Source organism: Hippopotamus amphibius, chromosome 8, assembly GCF_030028045.1.
Source record: "Hippopotamus amphibius kiboko isolate mHipAmp2 chromosome 8, mHipAmp2.hap2, whole genome shotgun sequence".
Classification (NCBI taxonomy): domain Eukaryota; kingdom Metazoa; phylum Chordata; class Mammalia; order Artiodactyla; family Hippopotamidae; genus Hippopotamus; species Hippopotamus amphibius.
In genome coordinates this window covers 118,029,812-118,048,894 of record NC_080193.1, presented here as the reverse complement: position 1 = coordinate 118,048,894, position 19,083 = coordinate 118,029,812, and the positions used below count along the sequence as shown (strand labels likewise).

General features: G+C 36.2%; 1 protein-coding gene across 1 annotated transcript in view; it reads left to right on the top strand.

The window, feature by feature from the left end:
* The first annotated feature begins 1,007 nt into the window (after positions 1-1,007).
* ZNF804A (zinc finger protein 804A) overlaps positions 1,008-19,083 on the top strand; it is a 272,636-nt gene continuing 254,560 nt past the window's right edge. Inside the window, exon 1 of the mRNA XM_057745851.1 lies at positions 1,008-1,118. Coding sequence (XP_057601834.1) covers positions 1,008-1,118 — 111 coding nt within the window. The remainder of the gene's footprint in view (positions 1,119-19,083) is intronic.

Here is a 19,083-nt window from a genome sequence, read left to right as displayed (position 1 = left end):
ACTGCATCCAGCCTCCGTACTAAAAACCACACTAAAAACAAATAAAATCAAATAAGCTAAACGCAATGGGTAGCAACTATCTCAAGAGAGAAGCAGCTGCTGGCACCTGCCTGGATACGCGGCAGTTGGGAGCGGTTGGCTTTTCGTACTGAATTATTAATTTATTTATCCCCCCATCGTCCCCTCCCCCTTCCTCGACTGCCAGGCAAGAAAGCTCCCTGTCTCTACATTTTTTCCCCTCTGCCGCCCCCACCTTACAGGAGTCTCCCACTTCTCGGTCGCGGGCCGCTCTGCCGCCCGCCCGCGGTGGCCGTCGCGTCCCCGGCCCTCTGCCGCCGCGGCGCTGCGCGGGGGGCGTCCCGCTCGCCGCGCGCTCCCACTCGCGCCCGGACCTGCGCGGCCGTGGGTCCAGGCGGCGGCGGCGGCGGCGGGGGAGGGCGGGGGGAGGCCGCGGGTGACAGATGTACTCCTCTGACAGCTCTCAGTATCAGCCCAGTGGCTCCCTGCCATTGGCTCAGTGCAATGGGCCGGCAACGCCGCTCCATATAATAACACTCATGCCTGCCAGCAGCAGCAACTCCGAGTGCGGGCGCCGACCGCGGGGGATGCTGCTGCCGCCGCCGCCGCCTCCGCCGCCACTGCTGCTGCCGCTCGGGCGGCTCCCGCTGCCCGGCTCCGCTCGGCCGCGCCGCGGGCATTGACTCGCGCTCCGCTCCGCGCGGCCCGGCCGGCCCCTCCCCGCCCGGGATCCTCCCGCGGGGCGCATCGCCCCGAGGCGAATCGGGAGAGAAACGGAGCCGGAGAGGCAGAGCGCGGCGAGCATGCGGAGGCGGAGGAGCCTCGGCGCGCGGTGAGCCTGTCTCCCGAGGGCGTGCGAGAGAGGCGGCGGCTCGCCCTCGCGGCGGCGGCGGGTCCTTAGCCCACCCTGCCCGGCCCCGGCGCGCTGCGGCTGCGGGCGCGGGGTGCGTGGAAGCGGCGGCTGCGGCGGAGGAGGCGGCGGCTGCCCCATGGAGTGTTACTACATTGTCATCAGCTCCACGCATCTCAGCAACGGACACTTTCGCAACATCAAGGGAGTTTTCCGGGGCCCTCTCAGCAAGAACGGGAACAAAACTCTGGTAATCGCTTCTGTTTCTCTCTCTCCTCTCCCTCCCTCCCTCCTATTTAAGGGGACATTTGGAGGATTGAGGTGACAGTGCGGGCTTGGGGGTGTCGCGATTCAGTTTGGTTTATAATGTATTCATTATCTTGTGGGCGTGGGGTGAGAATTTGGTGTAGAAAAAGGCAGGAGTCTCAGGGAAGCTGTGATCCATGGCTTTGGTTGACACTTCCCCTGCGCTCGGGACCCTCCACCTTACTCCGTCCTGGTGAAGATGACCACAGTTTCTCTTTATCTGAAGCAAACTGTGTCAACAGGATCTCGTATTAAGGAAGAAAGGAAAAGAACCCTAACCCCAAGTGACCCCATAACCCCCGTCAGCTTAGGGAGCTGAAGGTGAATGAGGATGTGGGTGTCTCTCATGGAGGAGGGAGCCATGTGACTGGTGGCGCGGGGCAGGTGGCGGGATTGAGGGATGGTCTCAGAAGGAGTTTGTGTTCCGGCTGTCTCCGGAAGGACTGGCAGCAAACTTCTCTAGTGAGAAGTTGTCAGAACAAAGCTTAACAGAGTGACTCCAGAACTCCATGGCGTCAGCTTCCAGCTATTCACTCAAAAGAGGTTGGAGAGAAGTGCGAGGGGTGAGCATTTGGACACAATCAGGGCCACAAGGAGAAGCGTGCGAGACAGAGCCCCTGCGGTCCTGGAAGGTTCTCACTGGACCACAGAGCTTCTCTTCCAGCGTTCTAGTAGGGATACTTGAGATAGTGCAAGGTGATGGCTCTTACTTTTTTGTTTCATATCCCCTCTTAGCTACAGAACCTCCCTGCAGAACTGACTCCCAAGTCTTGGTATCTCCTGAGAAGTATACACTCAATATAAAAAAAAGGAAGTAGAGGGAAGCCTCATTAGGCTGAGTACTGCAAACAGAATGGAGCAGGAGTAAAGTGATGTGATAATATGCAGATATACGCATCACTGAAGTCTGGGTCCATTAGGGAGCAGCAACTCCCCCCCAACCTCCCCCCACCCCGGCCCCGCCGCCTTTTTAACAAAGTGATAACTCAGCCCTGGATAGAGTAGAAGTTTAAGGACAGGCTCAATTAGTCCAAAAGTAGATACAGTGTTCTTAATCTACTTTTCTTTGTGTATCTTAAAATATGATTCTACATAAAAATTTTTTTCTAAATGTGCTGTGCTTGTGTTTTCCAAGAATGAAAAGTTCTTCTCTGAAGTTTTAAGTGAATTCTGACATTGATGTGATTCATTTGATTATTTTCTTTTTTCCCTTGAATCTCTTGGACACCCTCCTCTCAGCTCATTTAAGACTCAAAGAAGCAGGGTTAGTTTACTGCTTTTATTATTGTTCTGGATAAGATTGTTTACTGTTTGTTGATCAAAGAAAATACTCTTCTGTGGTCTTCCTTACTGAAGTACTATACAGAGCAGCAGCCACAGGCTAAGGAAATTAGGGAAAATATTCTGGCTAGACTTAGAGAAGTGAACTATATGTGAAGGCAGTTTTGGAGAGGGGAAACACTTCGTTTTGAAAAAAGTACACACTGGTTTGTTTTTTAAATCGTTTCACTTATGAGAAAAGGCAAACTTATTGAGCAAGGTCTCATCTCCATAGCTATAATAATGGTGTAGGTAATAAAACCACGAAATAAAGTTCATAGAAAAAAACATATTTATTTGCCAAACCTCAACTTGTTAAAATTCTGGTGATCTTGATTCTTAAGTCAACCTTGGGCTTCCATCAGTGATTGAACTTGCTTAAGCTGATGTTTATTGTGGGTTTGAAGTTGATTAGTTTTTAAACACTCATATTGACAAAAGATAGATTAAATTGTAGGCCTGCCAGTTTAATCTTCAAATTAAAATAGGTGTTAAAGAGCAGCTACCTAAATGTGATGAATAAATCTAAATATATACAAATGTCAGAAGCAACAAACTGGTATAAAAAGGCTTAGAAATAGCTCCTATCACATTTCTCTTATTTGCAGTAAAAGGACTTATAGGGGCTTAATAGCTAATCCTTCAATGTTGTGTTTACAAACTGCCCAAGTTTGTGTTTTCTGTGCAAGAGATTTACAGCGACTGGAATGATGTAGATTTTCATATATGGTTCTACTATATTTGAAACTATTCAAAAAGTAATACACATCATGTGTTTGTTTTCTGTGTCTTTTGATGAGTTTTGTTATTGAAGAGAATGAGATTTATGCCTGTCTTTATAACAGAAGAGATTCTAAATATATTCATAAATGAATATTTAATTATATAATTTTCCATACTTACCTAAAATGTATTTTTTACAGCAAATGGGGTGCTGTGAGGATTTATTATAAGTTAAAACTTACTATAAGCTAAAAACAGAACTGAACCTGATACCTCTTAGAAATAGCAACCTCAATAAGAAACATAAATATTATCTTAAAAACGTATATATTCCACAGTTTGAATATTTTCAAGTAAGGATTTATGGTTGTCATGTTTTTAATCCCAGTTTCATAGAGTAGTAATTATGAGATTTTTTTTACTTTTTTGTCTATTTGATTTTGACATATTGTGAACTTTGCCTTTAAAAACATCATCACACTTTTGCATTTTGAAATGTGTACTAAGTTAAAAGAATTTTAATGTTTTGTTTTTCTTATTTCAGGAAAGCACAGATTAAAACATAAAATCCATTTAGGGGTTTTTCCAAAGAAATTCCAGTTATTTTCTACCACTGGATAACGTTCTGAACATTTTTTAAATTCATACTCTTAAAACATTATAGTCTTTAAAATTATTGAACTGATTTAAGGTAGGCTTTAACTGTTAATACAGTGTTCTTTCATGAATTGGAAGTTACCTATAGAATAAAGTTACCTTCTGAATAAAACTCAATTTTTAGTGACCTTGATTAATTGCTTTAGTCCTAAACCCAGAATGTAATCCTGTTACTCATACTGAGGAGATTAGCAAAATGTTCAGACTTTTCCGTAGGTCATAGTATGTCACTCACACAATAAAATTTTAAGGATACTTAAAGATTAAGCCCATTGTTAATCTTGACCCTGTTCCTGAGCTTGTATATATATTCCTCTTCACAATTTTAACTGAAAATACACATATCTCCATTTTGCAAGGTCTTACCATCAAAGAGAAAGGTCACTCTACTTGCGATGATTTCTGTTATAAGTAGCATCATATCTGTGGATATAGCTTTAATTCCATGGAATAAGAAAGAAGCTAATATGTTGTTAGTGCTCTAGCATATGTCTGAATAAGCTACATGGTTTAATGACAGTGAATAAAGTTTATCATCCATGTGTTATTGTTTTTCCTTAGATTATCCCAGACTGCTACTGGGTATGCATTGGTTTATTGGATAAAGATATTTTGTTATATTTATGTTTTGCAATTGATCCACAAAAGTTTTTTGTCCTAATTATATATTTTTAAAGTTTTAATACAAAATATTGACATGTATATATTTTAAAACAGAATTTAAACATATATTTAATCACTTTTAATATGGAATTTGGAGTTTGTGGAACTTTGGGATTCATTACTAATTTGTTTATTATATTCTGTTAGTTGGTCAGCATTTTTATATTTCACAAGAGTATTGTCTTTTTAAAGACTATGAAATTCAAAAAGATGGAGTGCTGATTTGAGGTCACACAGTGAATCAATATCATAATGCAGATTTCCTGACTCTAGATGTATTTCCTTTATAATTTATATACTAAATTAGGGAATCCATGGAAATTGCTATGATAATATCCATACTGATAAAGAGATGGTGGGTGTCATCTATTATCTGAAGGCAATCTGCTTTTCCACTTGCTTTTAGCTGTGGAGAAATAGTGCCAGACTCACAGGATAATTTGAATTCAAATTTACTTTATTTCTTATCCTCCAATTTGCGAACATCAATAATTTTTGTCTTGCCTAAGCCCAGTTCCTGAAGGCTGTCTTCCATTTCCAAAATATTAAGTACCAGGTTTGGCAAGAAAAGATGTATTGATTTATTAATCAGTTCTCAACATATTTGTTATTTAGTTCATTCAGATTTATTGAGATGCTTTAATTGCAAAGCACTATTCTAGGCACCACAGGCTTTGTGCTAAGTATCATGCACTAAATATTATGTTAAGATATTTTCATGGATGCTCCTGTTCATTTTGAATATGTTGAAAAAATATTCACATATTTTGACAAGTTTGTAGGTTTCTTGTCACTCAAGATATTTTCGTATGTATTCATTTTGAAAGTATGAAAAAATTCTGGGTTTTTTCCTTTGTGTATACAGGAACTCACTAAAATTAAGTAGGTCTTTGAAATACACTATATGGACTTTTTTTCTAATTATCATTATCGAATATAACACTATTTTTCATGTCATTCCCTAATTTCCATATCTCCTACAGTATATAATTTAGAAGGTTTCACCACTCACTAAAACCCACTTATGTGATACATTTAGGGTTGTGCATAAGACTAAAAAAACAAGTTGTTGAATTAGTGCTGCTGAAATGTTATCATTGTTAGATTAATATCCTCAAGAAATGTGAGGGGTGAGGGTGGGTTAGGGTGAATAACATATGGCTAAACTTCCCCACCTTATAAACTTGGTCACATAATCAGTTATATATTTTTCCAAGTTTCTTCTACATTATTATACATTCAGTATTAAAGACCACCTTGTGTCTCACTTTTCTGATCATAAACTGTCATATATTCTTTGCTATACTTGTTTTTTATTCTAGCGAAACTGTACAGCATGTGCATTTTCAGAATACATTATTGGAGTAAGGAAAATAAGATTGCAATATCGAAATTGTGATCTACTCAAAAACGTAAGCAGTATTTTAAGGTAGTTGTTATCAAGTAATATCCATGATTCCAACATATCTCTTTTAGTTTATCAAATATTATTTGTGTTATTTTTGATAGTTGAAATTCAAATAGTGACATACTATCTTGTCTTTACCTCTCAGTTATGCACCAGTATTTTCTAGTTTATTGATGACTGTAATTACGTTTTTGCTGAAAATACAGATCAGCAAGAGCCTTGGAGACCACTAATCCTAGGGTTTCATGTAGTTGTATTTGTATTCAGGACCAAATTCAGGCAGCAGAAGTAGTTTGTTTAGTGTGCACTGTGTTTTAAAGTATTTGGGCTTAAATGCCATTCAAAGAGGAATACACTTCATAGTTTGCTACTGTCTGTACTATTTTTTACTGTTACATACCTTTTCACTTATTTCTAATACTTTCCTGACCAGTGAAGGCACTTGAATTTTCCGCTTGTTTAGCGTGAGAACCAAATTTTACATAAGGGGACACAGAAACATTTTCGTCAATCTGCCCTTCATGGTACCAACTTTTAGACAGTACTCTTCCAGAAAGTTTTCTGCATATTTGTATGTTTCTGTTCTGTTTACTATGTATTGGTTGAACTGCTTAACAGTATTTTCCAGATCATATATCTAGGAATACTATCATAATAATTATAATATAGAAATGTGGATTTGAGGATGATGCATTTTTGCATTTTAAAATTGCAAACTTTCACTCAGCCCACAGGTGTTTTTGGTAATTTCTTGTTGTTTTTGGTCTTTTTAAAAGTTAATTTTGAATGTAATTTTAGTCTTTAATGTATACTTTTGGTAAGCATGTTTAGTTCATGTAACACACTTATAAAATAGATTTTTTAAAGTATTACACAGTGGAAATCATAGTTTTTAATAAATGTAATCATAATACGGTGTTGAAATAATTTTCTCCAGGGATCCTCTTTAATTGAGATATTACTATTGAAGGCAATTGTTGTATATTAGGAGTCTGAGTAATCCTTCCAGTGAGAAAAAAATAACAGTTTTAGTCTGTGGTATATTGCAGCCAAAATTCATAAAGGAATTATTTATATCTATTTTTCACTTTTTAAACATTTCTAACTACAATATTAATAATTTTATTAATTCTAATCTCTAAAATTCTTAGCCTGAAACCATTTGATCTTTTTATCTCATCTAAATTATCCTTTGCCTCTGAGAAAATTCTTAACATATATATAATATTATGATGTTGTTTTCAACTAGCAAGCTTTCATTAATTTTATAAATGTATTACAGTACACTTCCTAGCACAGTATAAGATAAAGTGGGGTAATAAATAATTAAAACTCAATCCTAGTTGTCAAAATAACAAAGTCCATTACCTGATGTAGTACTCTGGACTCTTTCATAATGGTTTGGCACCATTAGAAGAAAGTTATGTACTTTTCTAAATGTAAGTACATTTAATGTATTAAATGTTTATGATGACAATGCCATCTTCAAATTATAAGAAATACTTTTTACTTACATAGATTTAGAAAAATGAGCTATGCTGAGTGTGATGACTGGTTTATGTGTCAACCAGAATAGTAGCCAGTTATTTAAACAAACACTAATCTAGTTGCTTTGAAGGTATTTTGTAGATACAGTTAATGTCTGTAATCAGTTGACATCAAGTAAAGGAGATTGCCCTCTGTAATGTGGATGGATCTCATGCAATCAGCTGAAAGACTGTAAGAGCAAAAACTGAAGTTTCCTGGTGAAGAAATTTTGCTTCAAGACTGCAGCATCAAATCCTGCCCTGAGTTTCTAGCCTACTGACCTGTCCTACAGAAGCCCCACAAACCCACAATCAGAGTCAATCCCCAATTCCTTAAAATAAAACTCTCTTTTCCTCCCTCCTTCCTCTCCCTCCCTCTCCTTCCTCTCCATGTATCCCCCCAGCAACCCATTTCTCTCTCCATCTCTCCTGTTGGTTCTGTTTCTCTAGGGAATCCCAAACGGTACACCCAGGATCAGTTGTTGCATGTCTTTTACAATAAAACAACTGAATATTTGAAATACAAATTGTATCCAATTCCAATTGGATTTAATTGGAAATACGTGAAATTGACATTGTTAAACTAGGCTTAAAATTGACAGACCTTAATGTGGAATGTTTCTGTTGTTTTATAAAGGAGTATATGATAACTTCATTATAAATATTTGCCTGGATTACTGTGTATTTCTCAAACTCCCTGCCTCCTCCCAAAAAACTTTTATAAAACTGTAAAATATAGTTATTCTTATCTGTTCATCTCTGATAGCAATCATACATGCATTTATTGTACCTGAAGAAAGTCAGGCTATCTTTAAATGAGAGAAAATATTTTTAAACTTAATATCAAAGGTGTACAATTTGGTAATCTAAATTTAAGATATTTGGCTTTAATGGGTGGCTATGTAAGATGAAGGACTTAAATTTTACAAAACAAAAGTGTCTTCATGAAAGATACACAGAACGGTGTCAGTAACCACCAGCCAGAAACCACCAGGAACAGAGCTCTAGTTGAACCAAGTTGGACCTTGGACCTTTTTGTACTTGTTGGAACAAAATAAACTGCACACCATGGGGAACCTTGATGCATCTCATGAAGAGGGTATAAGGGAGAGTTTTATAGGTTTTGAGATTGTGTCAGGTGATTTTATGGAGTTTATTGAAACCTTGTTTTATTCCAGATTGTCCTGTGAGAGAGAAGGACCAGTTCTGTGATTGGTTGTCTTAGTGCTTTTTCTCTAGGAGGCAAGAGGAACAGAGTGGGGGTAAAGCTGTTGTTGGTAAAGAAGCAGCTTTTGCTCATGTTGGCTGGCAGATGGAGATATTTCATAACAAAAACTGTATATTTGTTTTTGTCTGTTCCCAAACGTAATTGTGAAATGGTCTTGTTTTTTCCTTCTTCCCTCATGCTCGTCAAAGACCTCGTCTGATATTCGTGGATGGTAAAACTTTGTTTGATAACAGAACCATACCTCACTTTTTAATCTAGACAAGTTTGTAGCTGACAGTTCCCAGGGGTTGTTTTTTCTTTCTCAGATATGACGTGGATGGTTGCAAAGAAAAGAGAGGCAAGATCATCAGAGAAGAGAATTTCGAGGAAATGAGACCCAAAGCTGGGGGTTTTAGGGATGAGGGAGGGAAGGAGAGGGGCTGCAGGTTACCAAGGCGGAGAGTGGAGGACCTGTGCCCTGCACTGGCACATTCTGATGAGGACTCTGGGAGATAAAACAGGCACCCATCTCTTGAGAGAGAGACAGGGGAAAGGGTTGTCAAGAGAGAGAACCTTAGTTGGAGCAAAAAGGTGAAGTGAAACTTCAGCGAAAACTCTAAAGCTATAGAGATTTCGTTGATAAGGGACACTTCTGAATTCAAGACACTGTCCAAGTGTTTTAAGACATAGAAATATAGAAAATTTTGTCATAAAAGAGGATGTAACATAATCACATGAAGATTGAAGTCCAGAAAATGAAGAAAAATTGGGGAATTCTGGGCTTCTTGTGGTAACTGATATTGTTGGGAATACAGGGTAGGATAAAATTGGTTCCCATAATCCCAGTGCAGGTAGTGGTAGCAGTGGAGTGGTGAACCATGTCAGCGAGGAGGAGTCTTGTGGGGAGCAGTCAGAGTTCTTGGGCTCACCTTAGACGCCTTCTGTGAGACAGTTATGCACAGCCCTCTTCTGAGCCTCAGAGCTTTCTCCTGACCCTTGCTGAATTCTCATGCTGAGAGGGGCAAGGTTAGTCCTAGTGCACAGATTTCCTCCCATATTCAACCCCTGAGGGCAGGGGGTGGGGGGTGGGGCAGAGGAAGGTCAGTGTATTAACAGTGATTCAAAGGTTAACCCATCCAAATTGCCTTGTTTGTGTCCTTTCAGATAGGAAACACCTGAAGAATTTGATGTGGTGCACGCAAATTTAGTTTGGAGAGAATTTAGGAAATTGCCAAACACTTTGGATTATGCAAAACAGGGGAGTTTTGGATAATAAGTAACTGAAGAGGAAGTGAGACAGACCAGTTACAGAGAAGGAAGGGATTTAATGATGAGCCCTTTGAACTAAGCAGTTTTACTTACAAGTGGTCAAGGACAGAAAAATGGGATAAAATATGGATTCTTTCCTTGTCTAATGAAAGGGTCTCAAGTGACATGGTCTAGTGGCCTTCCAGGAAGTGTCAGTGGCAATACAGTAAAGTTTATCTTTGTGGTATTTCCTTCAAAACCTGATATTTAGCAAATCACCTCTCCTTGCTGAAATGAGACCTTCATAGTAGGGAAGAGAATGACTACTTTCACTCCAGGATTAGCATGTCTTTGTCAAAATACATACTGTCATACTTACATAGTGGTTGAAAGCACACTTTATAACCAGATGGACCTGAGCTCAAATCCTAAATAGACCTCTGTCTCAATAGTGTGTAAAGTTTTCTGTAACCAGAATCCCAGATATCAACCCTGTATCTATATAGTATTTTACATCAAATTTGTAGTGTAATGCAGATATGCAACTAGATGTTTTTTGACATTAAGTGGCTCAATAAATGTCCAGAATAAACACTCTGATTTTATTTGTGTTTTTGCTACAACTGTAAGATGGTGAGTGCTCCAGCCATCACATCTACATTCTAACTAAGAAACAATGAGTAAAGACGAAGGATGAAAAGTTGAATGTCCTTTTTTTTAAAGAAGTCCCACTCAGCAGTGTTGCTTATATCTCTTCGGCTGGAGTTGTGTCATAGGATCACTCCTAAGTGCAGGGAGGAATGGAAACATGATTAAGCCAGGCACATTGCTAAGCTCAATAAAATCAGTGTTGGTAAGAAAAAGAGGTAACTGATCAGACAAGAGAAGTCTACCACAACTGGTCACTAGCTTTATGACCTTGGTCAAGTTCACCTCTCTCACTTATCCTTAAATGGAGATGATAATAACACCTACTTAGAAAACAGGTTTGCATATCAAATGAAATGAAGCAAGTAAAGTAATTTGCACAAGGTTTGACACTAATAAATTCCCAATAAATGAGGGTAGCTATTGACAATATTTTGTACTGGAACATTCATATCTAGAGTCTCATCAATTCAATATGTATAAATTTACATAATTTGGACACTTTTAGTATTGAACAATATCAATATTTCCTTTTTTTTTTTCTGTTTTCCCATGCATTTCTTACATATTTATCTCCACCCTAAGGTTCATAAAATCTCCCTTAAATGTGGATTGGGCCTCAAATATTCCAGTAGATAAAGAAATAAAAATCTTATGGAAATCTTCAGATATAAGTAAGACATTCATTTGGCTCATAAAGTTCGTTGGAGCTATACTCTGTACTCCTAGGAAGCTTGATCTTAGGAAGGCTTAGAATTTCTTTTAATTCTCTTCAATAATGATATCAGTAGCCTATTGCCTTGCAATGTCTTGGATCACTGCAATTCTGGTGTTACAAAATTAATATTTACACTAGGGGGCGGTATAACATTTCCTCTTGCTCTCATATAGACAGGTATAGTAAATAATCATGCATTAATAAATTTGTCAGTTATAGGGTTACCACATCTTTCCTAAAAGTCAATTTAAAATTCACTGACCAAGAAGTCATTATGGAAAGGCAAAATAGATGTGATGTATTTGCTATATACTTTGTGTACTTCCCCAAATAATTATTCTTGGCCATTCTCTACCTCAGTCACGTGTGATATGTGTAGTGATATGGAGGTAGTGTAGAGTTGGTGTCTAACTGTGTCTTACTGGATTATCGCCCTTGGCTATAAAAGTGTTATCAACTCTCAAAGTTGATATTTTTGGTTTCTTCTGAGTACCTTCAACCTACTAGATTTATGATTCTTAACAATTTATGTCATAGTTATTTTACAATCAATCATCATAGTTAATTTATAATTAAATTTGATTGACATTTTCATAGACTACATTATTAAGCAAAATAAAAGTGGATGGTGATGACCATTGTTTGTTAAAATAAAAATAGCTGTAACACAAAATAAAAAATATGTGAAATTGTGAAATCTAATCCTTATTTTCGTGATTGCCATATGATATTACAGAATAGTTAAAAAATATCTGAGCCTCAAATTTCTCAGTTTTATTAAAATTTAATGGAATTTCCTCCATAGAAATTGGGATTAGATTTCTTAGGGAAAACACACACATTGCATAAAATAACACACACTGTTCCGCTTGTGTGACTAATCACTGTGAAATTATTGATACAACATGAAAGATGCAGTTTTTATGAATCAGGACATAGAGGAGTTGATATAGTGATACATGCTACTACTCAAAAATTTACAAGGCTTTTTTTTAGGTAGAATAATAATAAAATTTCAGATGTTGCATGTTACATATTGGTGTCCTGGAGAGCCACATTTGAGACAATCTGTTACCATATTATTCCACAGTAAAGCGTTAGTGAAGTAAGTAACAGTGATAGTAGTAGTAATAATAATAATAATAAATAAAAAATAAAAATAAAAAACAAACTGATCCTCTTTGTACAGTGCCTAGCATAGCTGTAAGCATAATTTGATGATGTAAGAAAATAACCAGAGACAGAGGATATTGTTTACTTATAATGTTAAATTACAGGAATTAAAATACTAGATCAGTAATTCAGTTCACATATGCTATAGTTTGAGTAATTATTCACCTTCTAGACATTTAACATGCCAGCTATTTTGACTTACTAATAAAGTGCCAATACAATTATGTCAACTACAGAAACTATAGGTCATGTGAGAAATTCTTCTCTCTTTTCTCTCAGTACCCTACATAAAATAAGTACAGTATCTGTTCTAGGACACTGGCAACATAGACTTGTGCACTTATAGCAAAATCATGCGTGGGCACGCATGCTCTCTCTCTGCCCACCCCCACCCCCCACCCACCCCCCTTTCTTCTCTCCCTCTCTCTAACTCCTCTCTTGCTACACCCCCACTGTAGTCTAGAAAAACAGAGAGAATATTGTTTTTGCAGTTTCAGCCTGTCTGCCTGTTTGTTTGTCAGAAAGCACATAGAATTCTACTAGCAATTCTGGCCAGGTCCAGAGAGCAAAACAGTATTTATTTGGAAAGCAATTAAGAACTCCCCTTCCCCCCACCTCAGCCACCAGTTATAATATCAGAGATCTGAAAATAATACTGGTAAGATTTTGAGAAATCTGAAGCAACTCAATGGTCAAAGTTCCACTGGATGGCCACAATCCTAGGAATTAGAGATGGAGAGAGAGAGAGGGAGGGAGGGAGGAAGGAAGGAAGAGAGGGAAAGAAAGAAGATCATTAGTTCTTAGGCACTAAAGAAGAATATAGGCTAATATAAGAATGGGTATATATTTAAATAATTAGATGATGGTACCTTCAGGCTTACCTGGGATAATCCCAGTTTAGATTATTGTCCTGGCATGGTACTGCCTTTAACTCTCAGAATTATTCTGATTTGGATGATCATCTGTATGTCATCCTGCTAAATACAGAAACCTCCAGAGTGACAGGAATCTGCCTGAATTGATTTCCCACTCTCTGTCCTGTCTCAAAACCTAAATTCCTTTAGGATTTGTTGATTCTTATGAGAATGCTATCTACAGATGATGTGTTTAATGTGCTGCTTCACTGTTTTTTCAACAATGGTAAGGCCTATTATATGCAGTGATAAAAGGAAAGTAGTTATTTTTTCTCCCCACCTTTGGCAGTCTGAGTTTAGCCACATCATGGAAGAAGGGATGTTCAGAGACAGGACAATGCAAAGGCACATGGGTCAACTGGAGATCCCTTGAGGCAGCTGCAGTAGAGTGCAGAGAAAAGGAGCTACAGTGCGTTTCCAGTGGCCACAGACCAACCAAGCCTTGTCAGAAAAAAGTTCCTGGGACTGAAGAGCCAGCTGCATTGTTCCAAGCTGACTATTTTAGTGGCAGAATTTTGCCCAAACATTGCCAGTTTTGGTTTCTCAACAAGCCTCATTCAACAGGGTCACCTTTGAATCTGTCAGCTACCTAATACTCTTCCAATAAGTATTTTATGCTTCATTTAATGAGTTAATTTTGGTTATTTTTAGCTGAGAAACCTGACTAGAATTAGGACAACTGTACAATTGCAGCTTTTTTTTTCCCCAAGAATGTGAAACATTTTGCTGAGTTTTATATCTAGAGGATTTTGACAGTGTTTCATTCTTTCCCTTGTTTTTTGTTTGTTTGTTTGTTTGTTTATGAAAGGGATTCAGCCTCTGGAACTAGAGAGACGACTTAGGTTTCAATTTTGGCTCTGTAACCTGGACCAGTTATTTAACCTCTCTTAGTTTCTGTTTCTATATTTATATCTATAAATAAAAATTGTAGTTCATTTAGCGCCTGCTATACACCGTGTTATTTTAAACTTATTACATAAATTATATGTAATTTCTGCTGAAATGCTTTAAAATGGGTACATGTGAACAGGACTACTCTAAGGATTAAATAATGGAAGGGAATTCTCTGCTTCAGTGACTGGCACATAATCAAAGCTATTACCTTTACCATTATCGATACTTAAAGAAGACTTGTCCTTCCTCCTTTCCAAAGCCAATACATGGACTTGTGCTTTTCAGACAGAACATGAGAGAAGATGTCAGGTGAATAATAGAGAGTATAAGTACTTTAGGGAGTCCAGTGAAAAACAGACCAGAGAATTGATCATAAAACTTAGCATCTGTGCATGGCCTATGAGTGGATTGCCTAGTTTATCCTGTGCAGGAAAACTGAAGTTCTACAGTGTACAGATACCAAACTACATGATCGTAATTATCAGCTGAAGAGTTAGAAAATAACAACATCCTGGGCTTCAGTTCATAGCTACTAAATCTTAATATCAATGGTTAGGTCTAGGAATCTAGCTTTCCTAAGAACCACCAGATGACTGCCACTGTTGTAGGATAAACTGCATCTGGCTTGGTATCAATGGTCTTGCTCCAGAAGGATATTCGGATATCACACATTCCTACTTAGTATGAGAGATGAGGCCCTGCTCTTGTCCTTTCTTAGGTTCTCTGCCCAACACTCCTCCTCATACTACCTCTGCCCTCAAATACATACTTTGGAAAGCTAGCAAAAATTCGTTTGTTTCATTGTAAAGAAAAATGAAATTAGAAAAAAAGTTTAGTTAGAAAATAGTTAAAGGATACAATCTCAAAATTTAATAGAGTACAACATCTGCAGAAGGGATGAAAATGTAAGACTTTATGTTGTAAGCAGAAAAAATTCTAGTTCTAGGTTCAGCCTTATGAGACAATTTAGTTAACTTGGCCAATTTTCTTTTCAACCATGCTTTGAATATATTAAGTCATGTAGAAATTAGGGGTGATAATGCATTTTATACTATTTAATAGTTTTCCATGTGTGCTCTTTTTTAAATCATTGTGTTGAGTAGCAAAGGAAATGGTTGAGCTAGTAAACAGATAAACATCAGGTAATTTACAAAATAAAAGACATAAAGGTAAATAGCTTTATGTATTTTTATGAAAAGTATATCAGATTAACATTGATAGCCTGGATTTATAGATAAAATCATATATCCTAATTACATTCCTATTTATGTCATATGATATATCTCAATTACCTTTAGATTCAAATTCAATTACATATTTTATTTCTAAATTTTGCATAGGTATTCTTAAGTTATTGTTTATATATATGGGATTACCATTTATCATTGCATAGAATTTTTATTTGTAATGTGATTATGATACCATCAGAATCAATTTCTACAATAGCAATTATGTGATTGAATCAGTTATTTAATATAGTTTGATAAATCATCTAAATGTCTTTGATTAGTCTTATCTAAATCATGTTTTCAAATCCTAAGAAGAAATCAACTCATTTAATGAAAGTTTTCAGTTTTTGAGCAATTACTCTCTCAGTTCCAGTACTAAAACTGATCTAAAATATTTCACTTAATTATTTCAGCAACTCTTTAATTTGGTATTATAACAATTGCCATTTACAAATAAGAAGACTTAGTTTTCAGATCTTATCAAGGTCATCTGTTGTTTCTAATTCATAGCTTTCTTGTGAACACTGTAGAGAAGATATGAACACTAAGATTTAACGTATGTATGTCCATGTCTATTCCATTTTGTTTAGTTTAGCACAGGAATAATAAATACTTCATTGTCATATCCTAGAATATATGGCTATGCCCAGTTATAGAGATTCAGAATTAGGAAATCTATATATAAATCCTTAACTATTTCCCCCAAATATCATGGTTTTATTCTCAAAAATGTTCTTTTTTTTGTCTCTCTGTTTTCCTATTTTTGTTACCAACGTCTAGATACTTAATTACAATTTGTATTTTTGCCCATTTGTTTGCTTATCAGTAGTGTTTCATGAAGACATTTTCATGTTCCTTTTTCTTCTTATAGGTAACTGAACAGAAGCTAGTTAATTAGATTAAATAATTTGTGTCAAATGGTATGTTTTTATATATTATATAGTGCACCAAGGCAGAAAAAAAGAGATTATTTAGTAAAAGATATGGTTTTAGTAAAATTCAGGGCTTTTTTTTTTTATACTTTCAATTCACTTTGCAATTTCTTCCCCAGCTTTGTTCATTCCTAGTGTTTGCAATCTTCTGTTTACTAACTATTAAGAGTAATAAAAGTTCTCAAACTAAAGCAGATAATAAATTATTTGCAAGTCATTTATAGCTGAAAGCACCATGATTTTCCAGCATATACTACTGGGTTTTCATTTATAGGCATAAGATAAGAAGAACTGTACATTTTCTAATCACTGGGCTTTGCAGCACACATTTGTAGAGGGTTGGCTTTCAGCTTTAGACAGCTCATAATGTGTAGGTTATCCTCCCATCTTTCTCAGATTATTTTCAGGGAGAGTACAAGAAAATGAAAAGACCCGAAGCCTTTATATATATATATATATATATATATATATATATATATATATTTTGTAAAATGCTGGTGCTTCTAAATTTATTTTCCCTTAGTTGCTGGCTGTGCTGCAGAGGAGAAGAACAGGGGATGGGAGGGACAATGAGAAAAGCACCTTGTGATGTATGAACAGAAAGGAGCCTTTGAGCATCCCTTTGGTATGATTTGTAAAGAACTTTCTACTCTATCTGCATCAATTTGGCCCAAGACTAACTAAACTGTGTGTTTGTGTGTATTCAAGATAAAAACTTTAAATATTGTTCCAAGCTCTTCTGGGGTATCCGGGTTCTGAAGAGAATAGGAACATTTCTAAAGATTAAGGATGTCTTTATGCTGAGAGAATATTATAGTAACTTTTTGATGTAGAGAATAAAGGAAGTCAATCTAGTTCATTATAGAACAGAAGCTAGAAACAAAAACTGTGTGGCTAAAGGTAAAATTGATAATAATTAGTATCCTTAGAGTGGAGACTCACGAGATAATAGTATATCCCTACATCATGTTTAAGTTCATATTTTATATAAATATGTATTTGTAATACAAAAAGCATATGATTTTTAATCAGGCAGGGACAATTATTACCTCCATTTTACTTACAAAGAACTGAAGAGACTCTATGGATCTTGCCAGAGATTACAAAAGCTTATGAGTGGTTCAGCCTGATTTTGTCTTAAGCTGTGTTACAATCACAACTACGATAAGTGGTAGCTATTTATATAAATTTTTATAATAGTAATGCTATAAGCACTTCTGTTTTACAAAGAATGCTATAACTGAGAGGTCAGTTAAGTATACAATGCCAATTTTATATATTATTTGCAAAATACGTATTCTACATTCTACCCTTAAAACTGTTTGTAATTAAATCTATACATAACAACAAAGATGTCTCAAATTAGAAATCAAATATACATTTCCAAAAATAAGTGTACAAGTATTTTCAGGGAGGTATATATTGTAGCTTTTATAAATTTTAATTTTATATCACACAATTATATAGGTTTGTCAGGGAATCAATAGTGAATACTTATTCTACTAAATTAAAAATACACACTATTAAAGACAGTTTGTATAGAAACATTTGAAGAACATAATTGCATTTATGCATAACTTGAGCTGTTATCTATAAAACCCTCATATCTATCTTGTGTGTCAAATATTGCACACAATGAAATTAGAATTCATTAACTTTAATACAAATTCAAAGGGACAAATTGTGTGACAGAGATCTCTACAAATATAAAGTAAAATACATTGCTTTATTTTCTGCTTAAAAATTGATAGTTTTGCAAATTGATTCACAAAGTAAGAGAAAGGGACAAGCTATGATTTTCACTGGAAAGAAGATCTGTGAAAATAAGGTTGCATTTGCCAGTGGATAGGAAGCTAAGTCATTTGATTTTTATTTTAGCAATTATCTCTCATTAAAAGTTGGCAAATGGACTCATGTATTTATTCATCAAATATGAATTAAACAGGGTAGTAACATGATCTGATGATTTTCCCTTTCTCCTCTAGTAGTTGCTTAGTCATCAGGGTATGGAATCACGCCTGTTCTCCTTGCTTGAGCCTGATGAAAGTCATCCTCAAGGAGAGTATGACAACATTATAAGTGGAGAGACAGGAAAAGAGAATTTTAAAGGAAGACAAAAAATGTTAAATAAATTAAGAGATGTAATAAACATTCTGCAGAGTTGTAATTATTGGTAAGATAAAAAGTGTCATAATTACTTGATCAATTTCATTAGCTATAAACATGAACACCCTACAGATATTTTTATAATTTCAGAATCTAAGGATAAGGGTGGACTATTATTTTCAATTACAGTAAATATTTAAAGAAGGTAGATGTCATTAATTTCACAATTGAGTATTTGGATTTTAATGGACTTCATTTTTCTATAAATTTAATTTCTTGTTATCAAGAACAATGAATAGATGATTGGCACATAAGTAGGTAGATAATAGATAGATAATGACATAGACAGAGGAACAGACAAATATATACTGCTATTAATTTCTGTCAATTTTGAAATATTAGAAAAAAGGTAAATATCATATATACACATATAAAATACTCTTGAAATTTTGTTATATTTCCCCAGACATTTTTTCCATTTCTAATTTTATTTAGAATCACCCATAAAAACTACTTTACAGATTAAATTTTTTTTCTATTTTT